Source organism: Manduca sexta, chromosome 16 (assembly GCF_014839805.1).
Source record: "Manduca sexta isolate Smith_Timp_Sample1 chromosome 16, JHU_Msex_v1.0, whole genome shotgun sequence".
NCBI lineage: Eukaryota > Metazoa > Arthropoda > Insecta > Lepidoptera > Sphingidae > Manduca > Manduca sexta.
In genome coordinates, this window is record NC_051130.1 from 11,494,431 (window position 1) to 11,516,846 (window position 22,416).

Here is a 22,416-nt window from a genome sequence, read left to right on the forward strand (position 1 = left end):
ACATTACCTATAGCCTAGTTGGGAGTGGAACGGACTGGCAAGGCGATTGTCCGCAGGTTCAAAACTCAAGGTCATACACCGCTGACATTTCTAAAATTATGTGCGTATAATTATGTGCGTATTTTTTGTGAATAATCGCTTGCTTTAACTGTGAAGAAATCATCGTAAGGAAATCTGCAACCTGGGCCCTTATTCTGTATGATAGTGTAAACGCGTAACGCGGCCGTGTCATGTTATCTTCGAGAAATGTGCGTGGAATGGTATTCTGTAAGCCAAATTTCTATAGTCCTAAACATGATGCGTTGTGTTCCGTGCTTGTTACGCACTGCCAAAATAACGTGCGGGATAGAGAATAAGGCCCCTGAGCTCTCTATAGGAATTTTGAGAGTATGTGAAGTCTACCAATCCGCACTACAGCTGGATGGACTAAGGCCTAATCCCTCAGTAGAGGAGGCCCGTGACCAGCTGTGACAGTATGTTACAGGGCTGATATTATTATTTATTTGTTGACTGCTTAATCTCAAAGCATTTTTATTCAAATACTAGGGCATCAGAACAGTGAAGATATCAATGTTCCGCACGGTGTCCCGTAACGTATGTACAAGTGTGCAAAAAATATATTCGATTCGACGTTGAACTTGTCTATGGCAAAAACATTTCTCAAGTAACTCGTTAATTTGAACATCGTAGAGTACTGAATCGTTCAGAAGCTAAAACTAAGCAAATATTAGTTTAAACTAGCTTTGGCGCGCGATTTCGCCCGCGTTAAGGAGATTTCCGAAATAAGTCCCGCTATATATTTTCCCGGGATGGAAAGTGGCCTATAATCTTCCCAAGTTATTAAACTATCTCCATACCAAATTTCATAAAAATCCATTCGGTAGATTTTGGAAAAATCGATAACATATAGACAGATATAAACGGGACTTGGTTTTATAATATGTATAGATATATTTACTTAATCAACATGCTTTTTAGTTAATTTTACGTCTTGGTTGCGTATCTGCTTTATATAGTTTCGTTAACTATCATTGAAAACTGAATATTATTTTAAGGAATGTTTAACATGCAGAAATTATTTTATAAAACATGAAAAGCTAATTTGAACCTTAATATATAAATATGGAAGCTAAAATAACTCTCACTAACTCTACATAATGAACAAATATTGCCAATGAAAGCTCTGCGCGTCATTACTCTGTGCTCGTCTCGGATTTTGGTCAAAATGACAGCATAACGGTTAGATACAATTTCAATGGTTGAATTAAGTTGCTTGTCTCAATATACTTCACATATACTTCAATGATGTGTTGATCACCTATTCTACATACCTACATTGTGTAAAATCAAGCTTTTGTCTCTCAGGGGTAAGGAGAAGTGTATCCACGTTTCATTCACCCACAAGAGACCTTAAATACATATGAGACCCAAAATATATTATATGACTGAAGTTATTGGTACAATGAATGAAGCCATGACGATGAATAAATCAATCATCAATTATTAAAATCGACTCTAAATGAAGCATAGAATCTAATATATTTTGATCAAGCTTACCTATAACGTTACATATCAGGAAAATTTACCATTAAAACAAATTTTACAACGAGAATATATCGACAAGACGTAATCGATTTTAATCCCATAAAAATCCGCTAAAGGATATTTCGTTTCCGAGAAGTTCCTAATGATCGGTATACAGTTAAATCATTAAAGGACTTGACACATAACATACCCATCTTAAACCTTAGGTATGTTATTAATGATACACCAGATTCTGAGAACAGTATAAGACATCATTGTCTCCGGTATTGCATTAAATGTAAGGTGAATTACTCGTAGAGTTACCATTAGTTTGTAGTTATGTAAGTATTTTCCTAGCGCTTGGTGCCCATGCGCAGAACTTTGGGACACAAATGACCTCAAGGACCAAGATTTGGATCACTATCGCATCTTAAACCTTAGGTATGTTATTAATGATACACCAGATTCTGAGAACAGTATAAGACATCATTGTCTCCGGTATTGCATTAAATGTAAGGTGAATTACTCGTAGAGTTACCATTAGTTTGTAGTTATGTAAGTATTTTCCTAGCGCTTGGTGCCCATGCGCAGAACTTTGGGACACAAATGACCTCAAGGACCAAGATTTGGATCACTATCGCAACGTAGTAAATACAGTATTTACACCGTACTCGGTATAATATATTGTAGAGGTATATTGATAAGTGATTTAATATGCTAATTACGACTTTGGTCTCATAATACCGCTAATCGATTTGTAGATCCATGTCAAGATGGCGAACGTACCTGCGACTCCTTTGATTCCTTCCTAACTGAATTTTGACCACAGCGGCCAATCTCAACGGAGATCAGCCAGGTACGCAGGATATATTATAGTGTACGAAATACACAAGCACTCTCTGTTCCGTCACTCTCAGTTTGGTGAGACGATGCAACCCCTATTTCATAACCAACTAGACTTCTCATACGTATTATGTAGAACTGTTTATAAGATCTACGTAACATACAATTGATTGACACGTTTCAGAGCAAAAAGTATAGCATTGTCGTTATTTGACGTACAAATATTTGCTTTGAACTTCACTGAGTGGCGCCGGCGCCAAATTTACATTGTATGCTTACTTTACTAGTTATATAGTCGTGTATGGGGATAACTAATTGAGTAAATGTCGTCGTACATTGCCCGCTAAGTGCTAGATTTGAATCGTAATTATATTCGAAATAAAAATGTTTATATGATATGTAGCGTCACACTTTTTTCCTTTTTAGGGGGAATAGTGGAACTCACCAAAGTCGTCAACTAAGTAAAGTCACAAGTAATAGGGCGCAAGTATGAGTCTTTTTTTCACTTACTGAACTCTTTCCGACTTCGGGCTGATATTGAGTAGAAAAATCTAATGTCAACACCCGACCCGGGCATCAAACCCGACACCTTAGTACTACAGTCATACCATAATACAACTACGCAAAATATGCCTTAAGGACATTCTCGAATCCTTTATCACTGTTAATTAAATTCCACTATACTTATTTTAGTCATTCATTACCAGTTAAATCCTTTACTAGTCACACGAATGACCTGTTTGTTTCTCCGAATATTCAGGATATTATTAATTGAACAATAAAAAAAAAAACTATTTATCGAAAGGTTACTATGATCCAATTTTTTACCTTAATTAACAGTTAAATTAAATATAAAATGACTTATAAAGTTGACTACCTATAGACTAAATGCCATGAAATTTATACTCAAATAAGCTTAGCACTCGTTCTTAGTAAATTTATCTAAGATTTTCATGCTAAGCACAACTGTCAGTACAAGTAACTCGAAATAGCATCGCGTAGAACAAATAATAGCGGATAACATGCCGTATTAAATCTACTTAATATCTATGATCCTGCGTAGGCAATGGCATGATTCTAAAAAACTTGATTCCACATTCAAAATATTTTTTTTAAACAGAATTCCAAACCGATCCAGAAGTAACTGATCTCTACAGCTTTAAACATTTAATAACATCTAAAAATTAAGAACACAAGCTAAAGTACTCAATTGGCAAACACTATTAGATTTTTTTATTTTTTGGCAATATAATATTGACATAGCGACGACTTACTGAATTTTAGAAAGTCGTATTTATTGATTTGTATCTTTTTATTGTGAAATTATAAATAATAAATAAACAGTGGAAGCAATAATATATTATAAAAGAAGATAAAGAAATGAGAAACGTTTCAGTGAATATTTTCATTGGTTCTACTAGTATTACATAATATTTGCAATCATGAGTAGGTTAAAAATTTACAGACAATGATTCAGATAGTGATTTGGCGAAAATATTATGAATCATATTTCGAACCTATAGCTTTTTAGCCGTTGTATGGTTGCAAAATTGTTAATAAGTAAAAAAACAATTTTCTTTTTTTTTGTTTGCTTTTTACTCTAGAAGATTAAGATTAAAAAAAATATGGTCATGCTCTACTCAACCAGATGTGTTAGGCAATGCTTGTCAGTATAAAAGCACTAAACGCAAACAGACTTTATAATTTGGCCTAATATAATCTTGCTTTCCACCATTTCCATTTCATCCATCCATCAGTAGATATAAGTGAGCTCAAAGCGGACAGGCGGGTTAAAACAGACACTAATTTCGAAAACATTGCAAGTTTAACACAAAACATTCGCGCTCGTTATTGATGATAAAGTTGTCATACATATATCTATCGTTTAAAATTTTAGAATCACTGCGTTATTTTAACAAACTATTTATTCCAAATAATAAAATTTTCCCGCCGTTTATACGCTTTGAAAAATTTTCTGGGCGCCAATTTGAACTTCTCTTATAATTTAATATAATTAAAAACACGTGTCGGCTTCTCTTATACGTTCTGTTGTTCTACGAATCAAAGGTAGTTTCAAGGGTCAATCCAAGTGGACAATTAGTGACCGCGATTGGCGCTATTTAAATCTTAGTCACCCTACAATACTTCCACGGTGGTTTTCCTATCAGCCTCTGCTTTGATTGATGATTCTCGCTCCGTTAGTATGTAATTAGATTAACTCATAGATTTTCCAATAGTTTCCTCCTTGATGTCGCCGACTGCGCCGGCCAAGGTGAGCTCCGGCGGGTATAGTTCCGCCAATTATAGGAATCAAGGTTGATTAATATCCGATTTCTATATAGTATTGTATGACAAGCGCTGGTTAGCGCCACTCTTCGGAAACAGTGAATACTTTGTTTCGTTTTACTAGAGCACGGCAATTTGACCCAACTGAACATGATGGTAACGAAGTGGAGTCCAGGTGATATTTAATTTTAAAAGCATTGGATGGTTCATGGTATGGCGCTTCGATATTAGATGTTTTAAATACATTTTTCATACGTGTTCGGCTAAGTGACCCCATTGCTGATGGTAAGTGCAAGTGAGGTGCAATAGAATGTCGACTGACGAGAGATGATAACCCTTCGGCAGTCGACACAATTATGCCGGCCTCTTGAAACCGGATATATGCGGGCTGATCCCGGACGCAACACACTTACGTGGGCCATTATGGCGGTTTTTAACAGCTTGTCTACAGTAGTTGCTGTCAAGGCGGATACAAAATACATCCTACCACCAATACCTTGCAGGCAATACCAGCTGCAGTCCATCAGAAATAGCAACAGCTTTCGACTTAGTGAAATAAAAAAATTGACCAGAGTTTTCCTAGTTCGACAATAAAAAGTATGTTCCTAAATAAAAACGTGCCCGATATTAGAATCTGTAGCCGAAATGGCAATTGATTTACTCTTATCGCATTACGGGACAAATAAACGCGTCCAGAAGTACGTGCAACAGTTGCCCCGCTACCTAGCCCTTCGGGATCAAAGGCGAGAGCTTATATTTTCTTAGCAATAAAACAGCAATCTGTATGCATCGCAAGTACCGCAATCAAACTTATAATGGTAAAAGTTTATACCGAAGACACTTTGACCAACACCTTTGGATATTCAAATGGGTGAATTGCTTTTAAATGAGTTTATGAGACTTCCAATAGGTCAGTCTGGTTTATTTCTTATATGGGACTTTCGTGAACTATTTCTAACTGTTCTTATTTGATTATTTTGATGCGAGCCATAGCACAAAACTGTATTAAGTAGGAAGGTAAGAAATACTTGTTCTATATATTTCATTTTTATTAATTTAATTATATATTAATTATAATTAAAAAAGAAGACTCCAGTAATTTAGCGTATTAGAAATTTGTATTACCTACGCTAGGAATCGAGTCTAGAAATGATAGTTTGGATGGTGTTTCATTTGTTTATTGGCGGTCGTATCGCTCACCATAAGGTGCACGGCAAGCTCGTCTCGTCATACAAAAAAAAATAAGAAATAAAAAAAAATTGCGTGCGATACAATCAATGAAATTGAATGTTGAATGAATATTGTAAAAAATAATAAGATTAAAAATACTAACTACAATGTTAAAAGTTTCTTAAATATGTGAAATTTGCGTCCGATATAGCAATAGGTTGACCCCTAATTACACAGGAGTTAATGTTAGATTTGCGCTACTATCTACCCCATAACGGATAAAAGGTCTTAATAGTACAGTAGTAGGTCAAAAAATCGTCGCTTGGGACCTTGGAGGTAATTATTGGACCACGCTCCGGAAGCGAAGCGGGCCGGCCCGTCCTATATGGGCCGATGACCTGTAGTGGGGAGCGGCCTGAAGATTACAAACGTCTGGGAGACGAAATATTGTTCATTTCTCACTGCCTTTATCATAAATTCGAACTTCAAAGAGGTTTGGATTTTAGAAGTTAACGCAGAAGTTGCTGATATGGGTGGAAATAGCAGACAATTAATGTTCTAGATTTAAATTCAGTTTTACGGTTGACCTCGCCTCTTACGTGAGGTTCAGGGTTTTCTTTGATTCTAAAACGGATACAAGAGATATGTAAGACTCAAACTTACATACATGTATGGGCACGCCTTCTTAACCTAAAAAAACTACGTAACAAACTCATTCGAGAATACCGTTAGATTGTTAGTTATAAACAATACAGTAGAAAAAACAATATTCGGCCTATTTTCCTGTAAAGCCCCTCAAGGATCAAATTATTATAAACCAATTATTTTTAATAAACTGTTAAAGGTAAATGTAGCAGGCTTCACTAATTTAGCAATAATAGAGTTGCAATTAAACGTCCGGTTTCCTTCACCATTGTAGTGGCGTTACGAAACAAATTAATCGAATTGTGGGAACTTTCGTACGTAATGAAACCTATAAATGGCTATAAATTAAATTGTAGTGACGTAATTAATATTAAAAAATAAATTTCTTGAGGAAATTATTGATTTTATTACAAACCCTGAATATGCTATAATAACAGCCATAGCTTAATTGTGACTGGAAGTTCGAGTGAAGAAGCAGTTCACAGGTTCAAAATGCAAGGCGCAACTGACCTTTGATACAATTTGTGAAGGTATTGTCAATTATCATTTGCTTTATCGGAATCTTCAATGAAGTTTAGGAGCACAAGTTGCCCTATGGATGCTTAGATATAAATGCGTAGTAAGCTATAAAGAGGTAAGTATAGTTTGCATATTTTAATATGTTGGTAAGTTCTGAAAAATAAAGATTGTATTCTGATTATTCTTTCACTCATCGGAAGCTATGTTATCTTTACTGCCTACGCTTCTGGCAAAATCTACTGACGAATAATCTTTAACAAGAAATTATATTTAACTCTAAACATGTCCTCCACCTGGCAGTCTAAAGTTTATTACGTTTTGTAACTAGAAGTTTCGCCATTCACCACTAATGGCTAAATAAAAGCTGGTGAAATATAACTGATATTAAAAGTTGAATGTACAGGATATTATACCGGTATAAGATAAATACCTGAGAAAAATACATACTATAACTCGAATAGTAAATTGCGTCATAGGAACTTATATATGAATCATTTTAATAAGTTCATGTTTTGATTATATTATCATAAAATCAACCAATAATTATAATTTATTATATTTCATTTTAAACCGCGACATAAAATTTAATAATGCGCCATCTAGTATCAATATTAAAAATGATTAACGTGGTTAATAGCTTAAAGTTTATCAAGTTCGCGCGTTATACAAAAGATGCCACTGTTTCGCAATTCATACTATCACATTTACATTTACAAATAAAACAGCTGATAACAAGATAAATAATTTGTAGTTATTTATGATATTCCATATGTCATCCGTTAGTCTGTTGATATCACAGTCTCGTGTGCGTGTTTTAGTGCAATAAAAACATTGGAACTTTGTGCATCAAGCGTTTTGATGGAAATTTATAGGAATATATAAAACATAACCTCAAAGTGATCAAATAACAAAGGTCAGTTTACATTTTTATAGTATTTTAAGTGTTTTTTTTTTATTAAATACCTCCTTAAACAAGTTTTGGAACGCAGTATAATCGAAGGTAACAAATTTTACAATTATTATTGAGTCTAAAAGTGTAAAGTCACAAATTATGAATAAGTTTTATTTATTAATTGAAGTTCGAATTTTACAACATGAGATATGAAGGTAGGCCAATAAAAGCTGTCAAAATTTAGGAACATTTTTGAATTATTTTTTTTTGTTTTATTTCAAATTATTTTATTGAACTCTATAAAATACGTTATATTGTGCAAAATGCGCAATACCTACACCAACAAAAAAGTGAAAAAGAAATCTATTGTTAAATTAACTATGAAAACAAAGTTTAGAACTTTCTAAATTCATTTAAGTACATCCAAAAGTTACTCACCTAAAACGTTATCGCATCAAGTACACAGAACTTTGTTGAGTCGATCGCTTCGCGAGCGAAAGTTGCTTCTTTTTTTTAACGCCGGATGCCAGACGTCGGTTCTTAGGCATGTCCGCCACTACGCACACCACAAGCAACGTTCTTCAACACTTATATCCTTAGCACTGCATCCGATATGTATTCACGTGTATTATCGTCTTCGTGATCGGTAACGCATCGTTCGAAGTTTGTTGTCGGTCTGTCGCCGAAGCAACGCGTTATGTTTCGGCCGTGATCTCACGATTAGGCAAATGCCCACGAATATTCGTCTGGATGTATGAGCGGGGGATGCGAGCTCTTAGCATTGACTGAGTGCTCACGGCTCGTACAGGATGCCGCCCATTAGAACGGGCCATTATTGTATTGTGGGCCTGCCGTGCCCAGTGTCTCCTTAAATTGTCTACTAAGAGTGATTGAACGTGTGAGTGGCTTTGAGATTTTTTAGTAGCGGGGTAGGCTTGACACGTTACGTTGTGATTTGGATTTAATAGGTACGGGTATTTTTTTTTATTAACATTAAAGTTCTTTTTTCGATTTGTCGACTTCCGCAATCCAGTGCACTATACAGTTACTAACTAGTGATGCACATGCATTTTCGAAATTCAAAAAACAGATATTGTGAGATCACATGCAATGGGAACGGTCATGTGACGGTACCGGATCCAGGGTTACTCGCGCCAGTTAGTTCAATTGGCCGCTTAAGTACCGACGAAGTTCTCAAGCAGGACGTTCCCTTTGAGAATTCACACAGGAACCAAAAATATGAATGAACCATAAAGTGAGTAATATAGTACGTAAGACTTAACAACACGTGTATACTTTTTAGTCGTTGACGTTTAAAAATAATACTGGCTTGAAAAACTGCAAAGAGGTTAGTCCTATGTTCTGTTTTACTGTGAAGGATTTTTTAGTGTATAAACCGGACATGTCAACAAGATTATAATGAAACAGTTGGGTTACGTTACACAAAACCACAAGTTATAAATAAATTACTCGATGTCAGATCATGTTCAACAAAGAGGCGAAACAATGAAGTGAATAAATAATGTATGAATAAGATCAATATTAGTATTTTAATGATTCTAAATTCAAACATTTAAAACTTGCACCCAATGACTGCCAGATAGTAAAATTGGTACATACGAAATTTGAAATTCGTATCGTGTTCGCCAAGTGTAAATGAGGCATAACCATTAGGCCCTAGATAATTTTATATCGCGTAAGTTCCAGTACATCCTGATACTCAATACACATGTGAATACACTGCATAATTCTTGTTTGAACCGATGCAAATGATCAGACCTCGTTCTCGGTACCGACGATTGGTCCGGCCCGCTTCATACGACCGAATTTTATAATGGATGCAATCAATCCTTAAGGTCGGCCACTTGGCTAAATTGGTATGTAGCCATTACTGTTTTTTTTTAACGTTCTATTGCAATATTTTAAAATTGGCAAGGGAAATTGTTTGTACGGCTTTAGATGTTATAAGGCCGTTGACACGGGAATGTAATTATGTTGAAAACTATTTGTTGAGAGGATAGTGAAATTTATGATTAAATTCTTAACAGTACATCAAGTAGGTAAAAAAGGCGTGGAATAAATGTTTTACTTGCGTAAAAAAATTAACTAATCCAAAACATTAGGTTTACTATACAGAATCTAGATGTGAAATGTAACTTATACATCCACTTCGCAAGCAGAGTATTAAGTTATCAAGCGGAATATTCCACACAAATCCGCTTTAATTAATAATTTCCTATGAACGAGTTATTGAGAGCGAAACCTCACAAGTTATTGAGGTCAGCTTTAATCTGAGCGGTAATTAATGTTAGTACGCAAGTCTTGTTTCCGTTATTGTTCTGCAATATTGCTCAAAAGACGTAGTTATTAGTATAGTACTTACCTTCTTGAACATAAGTATAGCAATAACTTCATAGTGCCTAGGCACCGTAGGCAATTAAAAAAACAGCGCTTATCTATTAAACCTTTGCTTAATATATATTTTGCTAATACCATCATATTTTTTTGTATTAAACGAACATAGTATCTCTATTTTTTATAAAAATAAATGCCAAGAATGACATATTGACATTGGAACAGAGGCGCACACCGAGGATGCGAAAAAGAAGAAAACGTTATGCTTATTCTAAATTCAAAATGTATTAATAAATAATGCCCTTTGTTTTAAAATTTCGTCATATTAAAAACTAGACGTGAATTTAAATTCACTTGCCAATTTAATTGATGCAAAAGGGTTAAATATATTTTTGAATTTACATTTTATCTATATAAATATATATAAGTAATAGTAATATACTTAAATTACAAAATTACTTTACTACTTGTACATAATATCAAGTTATCGATGAACTCAAATATTAAAACCCTAGTATATTTTGCGTAATCGTAAAATATGTTTTATTTATTATCTGATGTAATAACAATATTATATTGCAATTTACTGGATATAATCAGTTTTAACGTACAAAGTTTAATAGTTGTGATCTCGCGGAATATCTAATTTGTACCAGTTTTAGATTGTGATTGATTCTGCTCCTTTGCATAATTAATTTATACCTAAATGGTTATCATTTTCGGATCAATAATTACATTTTTATAACACCATGTTGCAAATGAGTAATGAGTGAGTGAGAATTGTAAGTGAGTTAAAAAATATATATATATGAAAGTTTGGACGGATTATTTTAATTATAGTGAGTTTTAAATTTACATTTTAATGTCACTTAATAATGTACACGACAATTTTGCCGCATATGGTCAACCTTCGATAGCTCAGTTGGTAGAGCGGTGGACTGTAGAAGTATAATGTAAATATGGCTATCCATAGGTCGCTGGTTCAAATCCGGCTCGAAGGAGTGACTTTTTTGAACTCAACATAATAATAAATTATTGTATTTTGAATTATTACTTCCAATTTTTTTACAAAACCATAAATAAAATGTAGTTTAGAGCCCCCAATAAGTATTATTGTAAATGAAAATAAAATATAATTTTAAATATAACAAAAATAACCGCATGTTTCCGCCCGGGATCGAACCGGGGGCCTTGTGCGTGTGAAGCACACGTGATAACCACTACACTACGGAAACATAGCGTTCGGAGTCGAAAAAGCAAACCGCACAATATAATATGCACTTGATTTTTTATAAATAAAACTTTTTTACCATAAACTCCAAAATAACGCTTCTTACCTTTGCAATCACACTAGGCACACAAAAAAAGTTGAATTTGAAAATGGAACACTGGATACAAGCGTCTCTTCCGAAGACGCTGGTGAATTCGATGCTTGATACAGGCCGCACCATCTTTTTATACCACCGCAAATTGTATGAAGCTATTGACCACCCGCTGAATGCGGCTCATTATGGGTGTGTTTATGTGGTGGCAAATTTGTAGTTCGCACCCTGTATTTTTTTCCATCACCAATGTATTTGCGATATTACAGTCTATTTCACTTACATTGTGGGTTTTAGCATGTATATTTTTCTGGACAAGTTGGAAGAAACAGCAATGTATGCTATTTTTATGTTTGTTAACATTCTCTTTATTATCTATGAATAGAATACCTAGGAACGAAACGTGTGATTAGACGAGTTCAGTCTAATTTAATTGAAATGGTATCTTCAAAGTTTTCTTAGGGTACTTACAGAGACTATATAAGTTAGTAAAAAAAATAGAAACACAAACTAATCACATGCTACTTAATACATTTTTACAATAACATTTCTTAAATTACTAAATTCGCCTGCGGCTTCGCTCGCCGTTCCCAGAACAAAAACCCAATAACTCAGGGATAATGGATAACTAAACATCCAAAGTCCAAACATACAAATGAGAACCACCTTACTTTTCGCAAAACACTTAATCCAAGAAAGGTTTCCGCGTGCGAAAGCTATGAAATAATAAGAATAATGGACCACAAACGCTGCAATCTTCGAAAGGTTGAGAGAAAATTGTAATATAAAAACCGCGATAATATCCCTAAAATATTAAAATTAAACTATTTTTCTGATTTTAGCGTGACACTGTAAGCTAATTCTGCGTAGATCGGACCACAAACAGCTAAAAAATTTAAAAAGTATAATTATATAATGTAGGCAGGCCAGGATCTAGGAGAGGGGCATACTAGGGCCTGTGCCCCGGGTGGTGATTCATAGGACGGCAAATTCACACTTGGCAGACACATACATAAGTCATCATTATCGCAACTTATACGATTACTGAGACGTTCAGTACATTAAACACATAAATTATTTACCACGGGGCGCGAAATAATGATGATGATGATAAGAAAGGTAAAAATATAGGTGGTCGGGGGCGGAATTATCCAGATTTTGCCCCGCCTCCAAAAAATTCAAGATCCGGGACTGAATGTAGGTAGGAGGTATTGTAACTTTGACTTCGCGGATGATCAACACCTCAGTCCGCCTCGTCACCACGAAGGCTGCAGTCTTCGAAACGTTGGGAGAAAAAATATGAAAACCGCGATAAAATTCGCAAAATAGTTTTATTTCAATATCTAACATTTGTAATAATAATATAATAATATCAGCCCTGTATTAGGTATATACTTGCCCACTGTTAGGCACGGGCCTCCTCTACCACTGAGAAGGATTAGGCCTTAGTCCACCACGCTGGCCTAGTGCGGATTGGTAGATTTCACACACCTTCAAGTTTCCTCACGATGTTTTCCTTCGCCGTTAAAGCGAACGATAAATTCACAAAAAATACACACATGATTTTTTAGAAAAGTCAGAGGTGTGTGCCCTTGGGATTTGAACCTGCGGACATTCATCTGACAGTCCGTTCCACAACCAACTAGGCTATCGCCGGTTTTTTTATTTTATTTCAATATTTAACATTATTTCAACATTATTGTTGAAATGTGCAGTTTCCTCCAGTATTGCTATTTGCAGCGAGATTATGCCTCAGATACCTCAATAGGCTATTATAAACTGGCCTGGTAGGTGGGCGCGCGGCCGAGAATGCGTGGTCGTGGGTTCGTGTCCTGACAATGGATTTTATTATGTCGCTGATCTATTTTGGTATTAGTCTTTGTTTGCAGTTCGGATCGGGTGGACGTCTTTTTGAATTATACTCGGTACCTATATATAAAGTAGACGTTTTAAAGAAATTTTTATAGCATATCTAGAAAAGAAAAAAACACAATTATTCGGATTACATTATACTGAAAATAATACTTGGGAAAGGCCTGTTTTCACAGTAATGATACTTAATTCCGTTAATCAGCGATCGCACCCAAGTACTCCACTTCCACATTCATTAGTTCTCGCTCTGTCTCAACATTTTTGCTAATCGATCGCAATAAACGATCTCAGTTCCTATCCACGGATCAAAAATAAAATATCACGTCATTAGTAAACGACATATCAAACAATGTTTTTCTGAATGGTACTTTTTCGCTGACGATCCAAAGATTGTTAATTAAAACCGTATAGCATTTACAATACTAGGTTTAGCTTGCGGCCTCGCCCGCTTGAAGTCTTTCCAGGTGCGAAAATCGCCTAATCCTAAAAGCGATCCATAGAGCCATCTGCACGACGCCGGTACCATCTATTTAAAAAATTCAGATTAAAAACTCAAATATGTATCAGGAATGGAAATTACTGGCATAAAAAGTACCGTATAAGTTAATCCAGGACACGGTCTACACGTGTGAGAAATTTCATCCTAATCCGGTTAGCTGTTACTGCGTTTATTTCTAACGAACATACAAACTTTTACACATATATTCGCATTTATATTACTAGTTGGTCTGGCAGACGTTGTCCTGCTAGAGTCTTCTCTTTATCTAAACTACCTGCTATCTTCTATATCTCGGCAACAGCGGAATTATCGGGTCCAAAATTATCTTATGATTCTAGTTGGGGCTAACTTTCATAAAAAAAAAAATATTTAAATTGTTTAGGTGATTTTGGAGATTAGCGTGTCCGAAAAAAAATCATTCCAAAATGTCAGGCTGATCTTGGAACGTGACACACTGTGAGCTACTATAGCGGGTTTTGAAACCTTGTGTACGTTGGTACCTACCACCAGAAATTTTTTATTTACATAAATAGTAATATAAGATTCAAATCGTTGTCCCTTCAATTCCAGAATCATGAGTATCGAAGGCGTCTTAGTATCATACAACTACTCTTCCGACGAGGAACCAGCGAAGATCCTCACGGTAGCAGCATCAGGGATCAAGTTCTCAGAGCGCTGGGTCCTAACCCACGGGTCCATCATTGCTCCGTTAAAAGTGGCCGAGACTATAGAAAAATCTAAAGGGAAAGTCATAAATGACGAGTTCTACGCGAACCTTCCGGAAATCTACGTGACGTGTGAGCGGAAACCCTCGGAGGCGATATATGAAGAGGTTAAGCAGTTGAGCAAAGAGAGAGCACCAGTAGACCAGAATCAAGTTGATTTGGATCATCCCAGTTATTTCATGCGGATTTTGACTGGCAGGTGAGTGACTCACGGCATCCTGATTATTAAGGGAGGTGATTAACACGAAAACTTGCAGAAGTCGATTTACTCAACTAATTTTTACAAAAAACACGAAAATTCGAAAAATAGTTTTATTTGGATGTCTAACATTCCCTTTAACATAAGTAATTAATTATGACGAAGTAATTATCACTCGCCAGTTGACTCATTATGCCGACGTTTGAAAGAACTTTGGCAAGCCCCGAAAAAGGGAAGCAATATACACAGGCTGACCCCGGAAGTAGCACACTTACGTGGCATTACGGCGGGTTTTACGCCTTGTGGTCGCTATCCGAACACAAACATCCTCAACCAAGTTTTTTTTTGGAGAGCTACTGTGGTTATCACCGGGGATACCCTGCTAAAGGGGTACAGGCAATCCCCCGGCTTCAGTCGGCCCTAGCATTATTACCGAGGGTGCCAGCTTACGGTACGCTGGCGACCTACAGCTATCCGGTCACAGGGCCCGGGAGGAAAAAGGGTGGGGATCTAGGGAAGGAAGAGAAAAGGAAGGAGAAGGAGCCCTCTCAGGATAGTTGGAAGGTAGAGGGAGGGGAAATGTTCGCCTTATAGGCCTCAATGTGTATTTAGCAACCATGAGGTATACACACTGACCTGTGTGCCTAGGGTCGCAGCAAATGTGCGCCGGTGCATGGGCGTGCATTTGGTGTGGAGACCAAGCGCACAAGAATTAACTCGGGGGGCCTCAACCAAGTTTGTTTTCAGGATCTGTCACATCTGGGAGTGTTCATTGATAGAGAAATGTGTGTCTGCCATCATGTACAGCTGGGCGGTGGGGTTGAACCAGGGCACCGTGGAGCAGCAGAGCAGCCTCGGCAAGACGTTGCTACCCTTGTTCGTGCTGATCGACTTGGAGACTGACCACAGAGGTATGTATAATATGTAAGGTTAACATTGGACCAGCATAGGCAAGACGCTGATGTCGATATTCCTGTTGATTGACCTGGAGACTATCAGGAAAGTATATCTTTCTAATCCTGGTCTCTGGTCACGAAATATCAGCTAAGCCTTATAACAAAAAATCAAAAAAGGTAATAAACCACATATTTTATTCAAAATAAAAGTCAATTACAATTTATATTTCTAATAAAATAAATTATTGGCACGTGTGCTGCATCTCTGAAAAGTTAAAAATATCATTTTAATATAATATGAAAAAGAAAAATAGTATAAAATCAAATTAAAATGGCATAGTAAATAATAATGCAAGTATATGCAATAACCAGTAAAAAGTAAATGTAGGTAGATATTGTAAGTGACTTTTCCAACGATTTGCACTTCAGTCCTCCCGTGACCATTAAAGGTGTCTTCGAAACGATGAGAAAAAACATACAAACAACCCCGATAAAATCCGAAATATAGTTTTATTTTGATGCATTGCGCTGTTCCCCCGACATATTAGATATTTACACCCATATTCGCAAACATTATTTACAGAAAAATCATAGTTGCCTTTTAACTTTTACTCCCAATACTAACAATAAAACATTCTGACAGCTAAGTAAAGTAAAGTCGTATCTCGATATTTCCAAATTACAATCTACCGATCTATACTATAGTCTCTATATCTGCGAAAGATTTCATGCCTAAAGCACTTAAGATCGCCTCTATTAAGCTATCAACAAAGATTAAAGTGGCTCTCAAAAAGCTGCCGGCAGCCGCTTAATAATAATAATATCAGCCCTGTATTATATACTATCCCACTGTTGGGCACGGGCAGCCGCTTATTGGTTGACAATCAAATAATGGATTAAGTCGCAGCATATGACGAATTTTGACAGCTATTTTTTTAAAACAACACGGCCTTGCTGAAAACAATCTCTCAAATGACAGCTCAAGTGTTCAAAATCAAGTCAAGTTTATTGTTTATTAAATAGTTCAGTACCTGAAATGTCACCTTAAGATCTTGTTCAATAGTGAGATTAGTTAATAACATGACCCTATTAAAGAGACTGATAATATTGGTTGAAAGGCTAATTGATTTAAACGACATTTTATGTGACTCTAAGCTTCATACATATTTAAAATCAAGACTTTTTTCTCTTTTTTTAACCAAGTTTAAAAAAATCTAAATGGGCGTAACGTATTCTAATGACTTAATTATCAAAGACTGCTCCAACACTTACCCTCTCTAGGATCTGGCATGAGGGTATAATCGTGTCTCCAGCCGTTGACTGTGTTCATGTAGCGAGGACACTTTGGGAAGAACTCGTAGTCGTTCTCTATGGAGTCCTTCTTCAGCATGGCTGATATGCCTAGAATCAGTCCACCGAGCAGGATCGCGTGTCTCGACCCTACGTATGATGCCAGGATGGGGCCACAAGCAAAACCACCTGGAAAATTAATTTATTTTTTAAGACCATCAAGGATCCATCAATCAACAATTGCGATGAAAAAATTACACCAATGCACCAATGGGGTCGTCCATTAATCACGTGACGTTCTTAGTGCATTTTTAACCACCTCATAGTGATATGAGGTGAGGATTTAGGCTACCACTCCCCCCTCCCCCCCTACTCAAATAACGTGTATTTTTTTTGGTACAAAGTATATTTAAATTTTTAGTTTCAATCATGTGATCAACAAAAAATAAATAAACGTGCTATCTCATTAACAACGCCCCCCCCCCCCCCCGCCATGTGATAATTCGTTATTTTATTGCCGAACCCCTCCCCCCCTTTCGAGCATCACGTGATTAATGGACGACCCCAATAAATATGTAAATATGGTTAAACTCCATTGCATCTCTAACTAGCTTGTACTCCGTTCGTGTCAAAGTTTTCCCGGGATAAAATAGTTGTTAGTCAGATAAGATCAATACCTATACGCACCTTCACGGTATTTTCCCATTTCAATGGTAGGCAATAGTACATCACACCCACATTTCATCGATCAATCAAGTTCGCTGAATCATCCCCATTGCCCCGTCTAGTTCTACATCCCATTTAAATATCGCAACGGTCATCAGCGCAACATACTTTATCTTTACTTTTTACATGTAGAAAGGACGTACCAGCGTAAAAACCGCTAGAGAGGATAAAATTTGGAAAACCCTGCGTGATGTTTTGCCTCGTTATTTTTAGCGAAACGAAAAATCCTGTGGTCTACTTAAAGATCCCACGTTAGTTTACTAAAAAACTATGTATTTTTTACGCTTACGGCATCCTGATGGTAAGTGAAGTGGGTTCTAATAGCAAGTCAACTGACTAGGGATGATTACCCATCGGCAGTCGACACAATTATGCCGGCTTATTGAAACCCGATATACAGACTGATCCCAGAACGCGACACACTTACGCGGGCCACTATGGCGGGTTTTGACACCTTGCGTACGGTGGTCGCTATCCGGGCTGATATAAAATATATCTTACTACCAGCAAATATTAAACTTAGACTGCAATTGAGTCATAATCGAGTTATTTACTGGTGGTATGTCTCTCATATGTGAAAGTCCGCTTGGGTAGGTACTATGGCAAAGTCTATTTCTGCCACCAAGCAGCAGTGTCTAGTCACTACTGTGTTCCGGTTTGCAGGACATTGCAGCCAGTGTAACTACAACGAGACTCCACATCTCACGTCTCAAGATGGCAAGCGCAGTGGAATACCAAACAATCCTGTAATTCAAGGTGTTGGTTGGTGTTTCTACTGTATATGGGCGGCCGTATCGCTTACCAACAGGCGAACGGCAAGCTCGTCTCGTTATTCAAAGCAATAAAAAATAATATTACGTAATAAGATGTTAGAGCGGCTATTACATGACACACGCAAAACCCAAACTTGTAAACAACGTCAATTATTTCAGCGTGGCAAAGGAAATACCGTTTCTGCATTCCACATGACATATTAACTCCATGATTAGTGTATGTGACTGCCTCGGTGGCGTAGTTGTATTGCATGCCCGGTACAATAGCGCTCTGAGGTCCTGGGTTCGAATCCCGGGTCGGGCAAAGTGATATTTGGGTTTTTCTACTCAGTATCAGCCCGGAGTCTGAAATTTGTGCCCGATATAGCGATAGGCTCGCCCCCTATCACATCATGGGACGGAACATACTTGGCGAAAAGTGGGTGCCCTAGTTGCGCCTCTGCATACCCCTTCGGGGATAAATGCGTGATGTTATGTATGTATGTATTAGTGTGTGAAACATGATTTGAATTAATAAAAAACGAAATATAGTGCATGTCTTCAATATTGCGTAAGTTGTGTATTAAATTATAGGTTTTCGCTTCGTTAGATATTTCAGATATATGTACGAGTCTTAGATCAACAATATGATTGAAGGTACCTATGAGTAGTTTTCACACGAGTTTATTTGCTTTTATAATAAAATTTGATTCCTTCGTAACCGAATTTCGGCCACGGCAGCCATTCACAATGGAGATCAGCCAAGTAGGTACGCAGGAGATATTATAGTGCGTCAGTGTGCGCAATACACAGGTGCACTCTCTGTTCCTTCACTCTCATTGTCGGCTGAGATGGCAATCCGACATTACCGGTGAGAGATCAGGCGCAGGACCAACGGCTTTGCATGCTTTCCGATTCACGGAGTATTGTTATACTCCGTGAATCGGAAAGCATGCAAAGCATACGACATAAGCATAAAACTTCCTGACTCTGAGTTGCAACTGAGTAATATTTACGATGAAAAAACCCACTCACAACAATTTGGTCCGACTCGGGACTCGAACCCAGGACCTCAGCGCGGTAGTTCGTACTCGTACTGTGTACCACCGAGGTAGTTAATAATAAAATATACTGTCATATGTAATATGGCAGAGAAGTCCTTCTCATAAATCCTGACATATTTTTGAGAAAGGAAACGTGCCTTCAGCAGTTTAACTCTTATAGTTATAATAATTGGTAATAAACTCATACACCATTGTCATTACCGAGGAAGTAGTTCCAGTAATCATCTTTCTGCCGGTACCTGAGGGCGCCATTGGTCACCAGAGCGAAGGTGGCACCCATCAGCCCCAGAGGCACTGTGTGGAACATGTATCTGGAAAATTGCAAAAGAAATCATTAAGGCCCTCGACCATATAGAAAATACCAAAATTACTTTAACCATCTCAACCATCTCTCGAGCAAAAACCTTGAACATCCGTTCCATACATTTACGGTGCAAGTTACTCCGAGAATATGTAGATTTACGAAAAAAATCTCTAAAATAAACCAATTTAAGCTCTTTTTTAATATTATACTATGCAAATGTTCCTTATTGAATTGTATATGATATAGGGTTAGTTGCAAATTAAAAAGATATTTGTTTACTTTAGGAGGAGATGGACGAAATAAACAATTCTAATGGAATTTTCGTTACGAAATTAATGAAACAATATCCAAATTATAAGTTATTATAGAAATACGTTATTTTTTATATCTATATATATAAAAATCAATTGCTGTTCGTTAGTCTCGCTAAAACTCGAGAACGGCTGAACGGATTTATCTTATCTTGGTCTTGAATTATTCGTGGAGGTCTAGGGAAGATTTAAAAGGTGAGAAAAATTCGAATATTTCCCGGAAAATCCTCAAAACAGCATTTTTCTATTTCCCATACAAACGTTTTCTAAATAAAATGGAGAGTCAATTTGTAATTTATTACCGCTGCATAAAGTTCAAATTCGAGTGCGCGTTGGAGGATCTAATATCGCGTTCTGAAACTCAACAAAAGTGAAAGTGAATCGCGAACGCGACAAAATTGCATAGTCTCAAAATACATAGTACATAAATAGTGGTCGGCTTCGAGAAACTCAATTTTAGCTAACTTCAGTTGTTAATATAATATATAACTCAAAGGTGACTGACAGTGATATATCAAGGAACAGCCCAAACTATTGGACGGATCGGGCTAAGACTTTACATGCATAAAGCTACTATGACGTAGGCATCCCCTAAGAAAGGATTTTGATAAATTCTACCCTTAAGGGGATAAAATAGGGGATGAAAGTTTGTATAAATGTTCTTAGATTTTCGACTGATTGAACTGAAATTATAGATTGGGGATAAAATTAGTTTGAACCTATAAGTACCGGGAAAATATGTAGCAAGACTTTTATCAAACAGTGGAATTTTATCCTGGAAAACACCTTCACGCGGGCGAAGCCGCGAGCAAAAGCTAGTATATAATATAATATAACATACATTAGAATATATTTCTAATAAATCGCGTTTGAAAATGCGGTTAGCGCGCCGCGTTTTTTTCAAGCAATTGTGTTATAACACTAATCCGGTAAATCATGTGAAAGTTGTTAATCAACGATTTATAACAAGTCTTCCTCAAGGAACCAGCTTTCGCTTTCCGTATTTCCAAACCGAAATAACTCAAACGCCTTCTAGTTAAAAGCTTATTTACTATGTTAATAGCCGACAACGTCTTATTTATATATAGCTTTACTAGCTTTTGCTCGCATCTTCGTCCAGTTTGAAGGAGTTTTCCGGTATAATTATTTTTCCGACTTACTTGATATGTATCGTTATATTATGAGCAAATTACACAAAATCATTATAAATTGTAGCGTATGTGTTATCTGATGTATAACGAATATTACTGTAAAGTTTCATCCAAATCCGTTCCGTAGTTTTTTCATGAAAGAACACCATGCACCGCAGTCCTATCGTAATACAACTACGTCACTGAGGCAGTCAGTAGCTAATTAAACAAGTCTATGTTTCGTCTTGTTTATCTCACCGTTTCAAGACAGCTTGAAGTCCCACACATCTGGAGTACATGAGCACGTCGTAGCTGGACAGAATGAGGCCGGTGATGGCTCCGTACCGAGCTGTCACGAACGTCTGCAAAATACATCATTATGACCTTCCCCCGTGTAAACGGCTTGAGCATTCTTTTCATACATTTTCGACGCAAGAGTTAAGGCGGGAATATGCGAAGATTTTCGATTTTTAGGCAATTTTGGATCTTATTGAAAGTTATAAACTAGCAATATTGATTTTTTATGCTTACACGAATGTTAGACATCGAAATAAAATTATCAGAGTCCGCCCCGCGTCCATGAAGGCTGCAAAGTCTTCGAAACGTCAAAAGAAAATTATAATACAAAAGCCGCGATAAAACCCGAAAAATAGTTTTATTTTTAATTTTTTATGTTACGCCAATATTGACCTAAATGCATCGAGCTCATGTCTGCGGTGCCGGGGCCCGGGCACCAACGCCATCCCTTAATCCCCCCTAAAACCGGTACTGGTTAAAAGCTTATACGTACTTTCTTCATGATGTCACATCCATCGGGCGTATCGTAATATCTGTAGTAATTTCTCGTTGTATCTTTTTTATCGCATTCGCATACCATGATTATTGTTTTCTTCTTCTATGTTATATTATAGCTGCCACCGCAAAGAGAATACAAATACTACGTAAGATGCCACCGTTTGATTATTGTTTTTTGAATTGAAGTCAAAGAGAATTATAATATATAAATTGAAGTCAAAGACAAAGTTGAAGTTATGACACTGTCAAACCGCGCGTCAATGATGCCGCCCGAAGTTTAAAAAAAATCGAATCTGA

General features: G+C 36.7%; 3 protein-coding genes and 2 non-coding genes across 10 annotated transcripts in view; 2 read left to right on the plus strand and 3 right to left on the minus strand.

Moving 5' to 3' along the window:
- Positions 1-11,658, minus strand: part of LOC115451886 (CHH-like protein) — an 81,058-nt gene extending 69,400 nt beyond the window's left edge. The window contains exon 1 of the mRNA XM_037439236.1: positions 11,572-11,658. The gene's annotated coding sequence lies outside the window, so the exon portion shown is untranslated. The remainder of the gene's footprint in view (positions 1-11,571) is intronic.
- LOC115451883 (peroxisomal leader peptide-processing protease) overlaps positions 1-22,416 on the plus strand; it is a 48,218-nt gene that overhangs the window by 16,950 nt on the left and 8,852 nt on the right. For 3 of the 6 annotated variants that reach the window (XM_030180283.2, XM_037439231.1, XM_037439228.1), the window contains exons 1-3: positions 7,687-7,900; positions 14,498-14,851; positions 15,599-15,762. In XM_030180283.2, coding sequence (XP_030036143.1) covers positions 14,502-14,851; positions 15,599-15,762 — 514 coding nt within the window. In that variant the 5' untranslated portion in view covers positions 7,687-7,900; positions 14,498-14,501. Of the gene's footprint in view, positions 1-7,686; positions 7,901-8,306; positions 9,135-14,497; positions 14,852-15,598; positions 15,763-22,416 lie in introns of those variants that run through there. The other 3 variants (XM_037439232.1, XM_037439230.1, XM_037439229.1) reach the window with 3 other exon arrangements.
- Positions 11,142-11,235, plus strand: Trnay-gua. Its single transcript has 2 exons — positions 11,142-11,178; positions 11,200-11,235. It is a non-coding gene; the product is annotated as a tRNA-Tyr (tRNA).
- Trnav-cac lies at positions 11,397-11,469 on the minus strand. The gene has a single exon. It is a non-coding gene; the product is annotated as a tRNA-Val (tRNA).
- LOC115451885 (NADH dehydrogenase [ubiquinone] 1 alpha subcomplex subunit 11) lies at positions 15,977-22,377 on the minus strand. The gene is made up of 5 exons (XM_030180291.2): positions 22,115-22,377; positions 21,583-21,686; positions 19,781-19,890; positions 17,020-17,226; positions 15,977-16,012 (listed from the first exon to the last, which is right to left on the minus strand). The coding sequence occupies exons 1-5, from the start codon at positions 22,199-22,201 to the stop codon at positions 15,990-15,992; spliced, it is 531 nt and encodes a 176-aa protein (XP_030036151.1). The 5' UTR covers positions 22,202-22,377; the 3' UTR covers positions 15,977-15,989.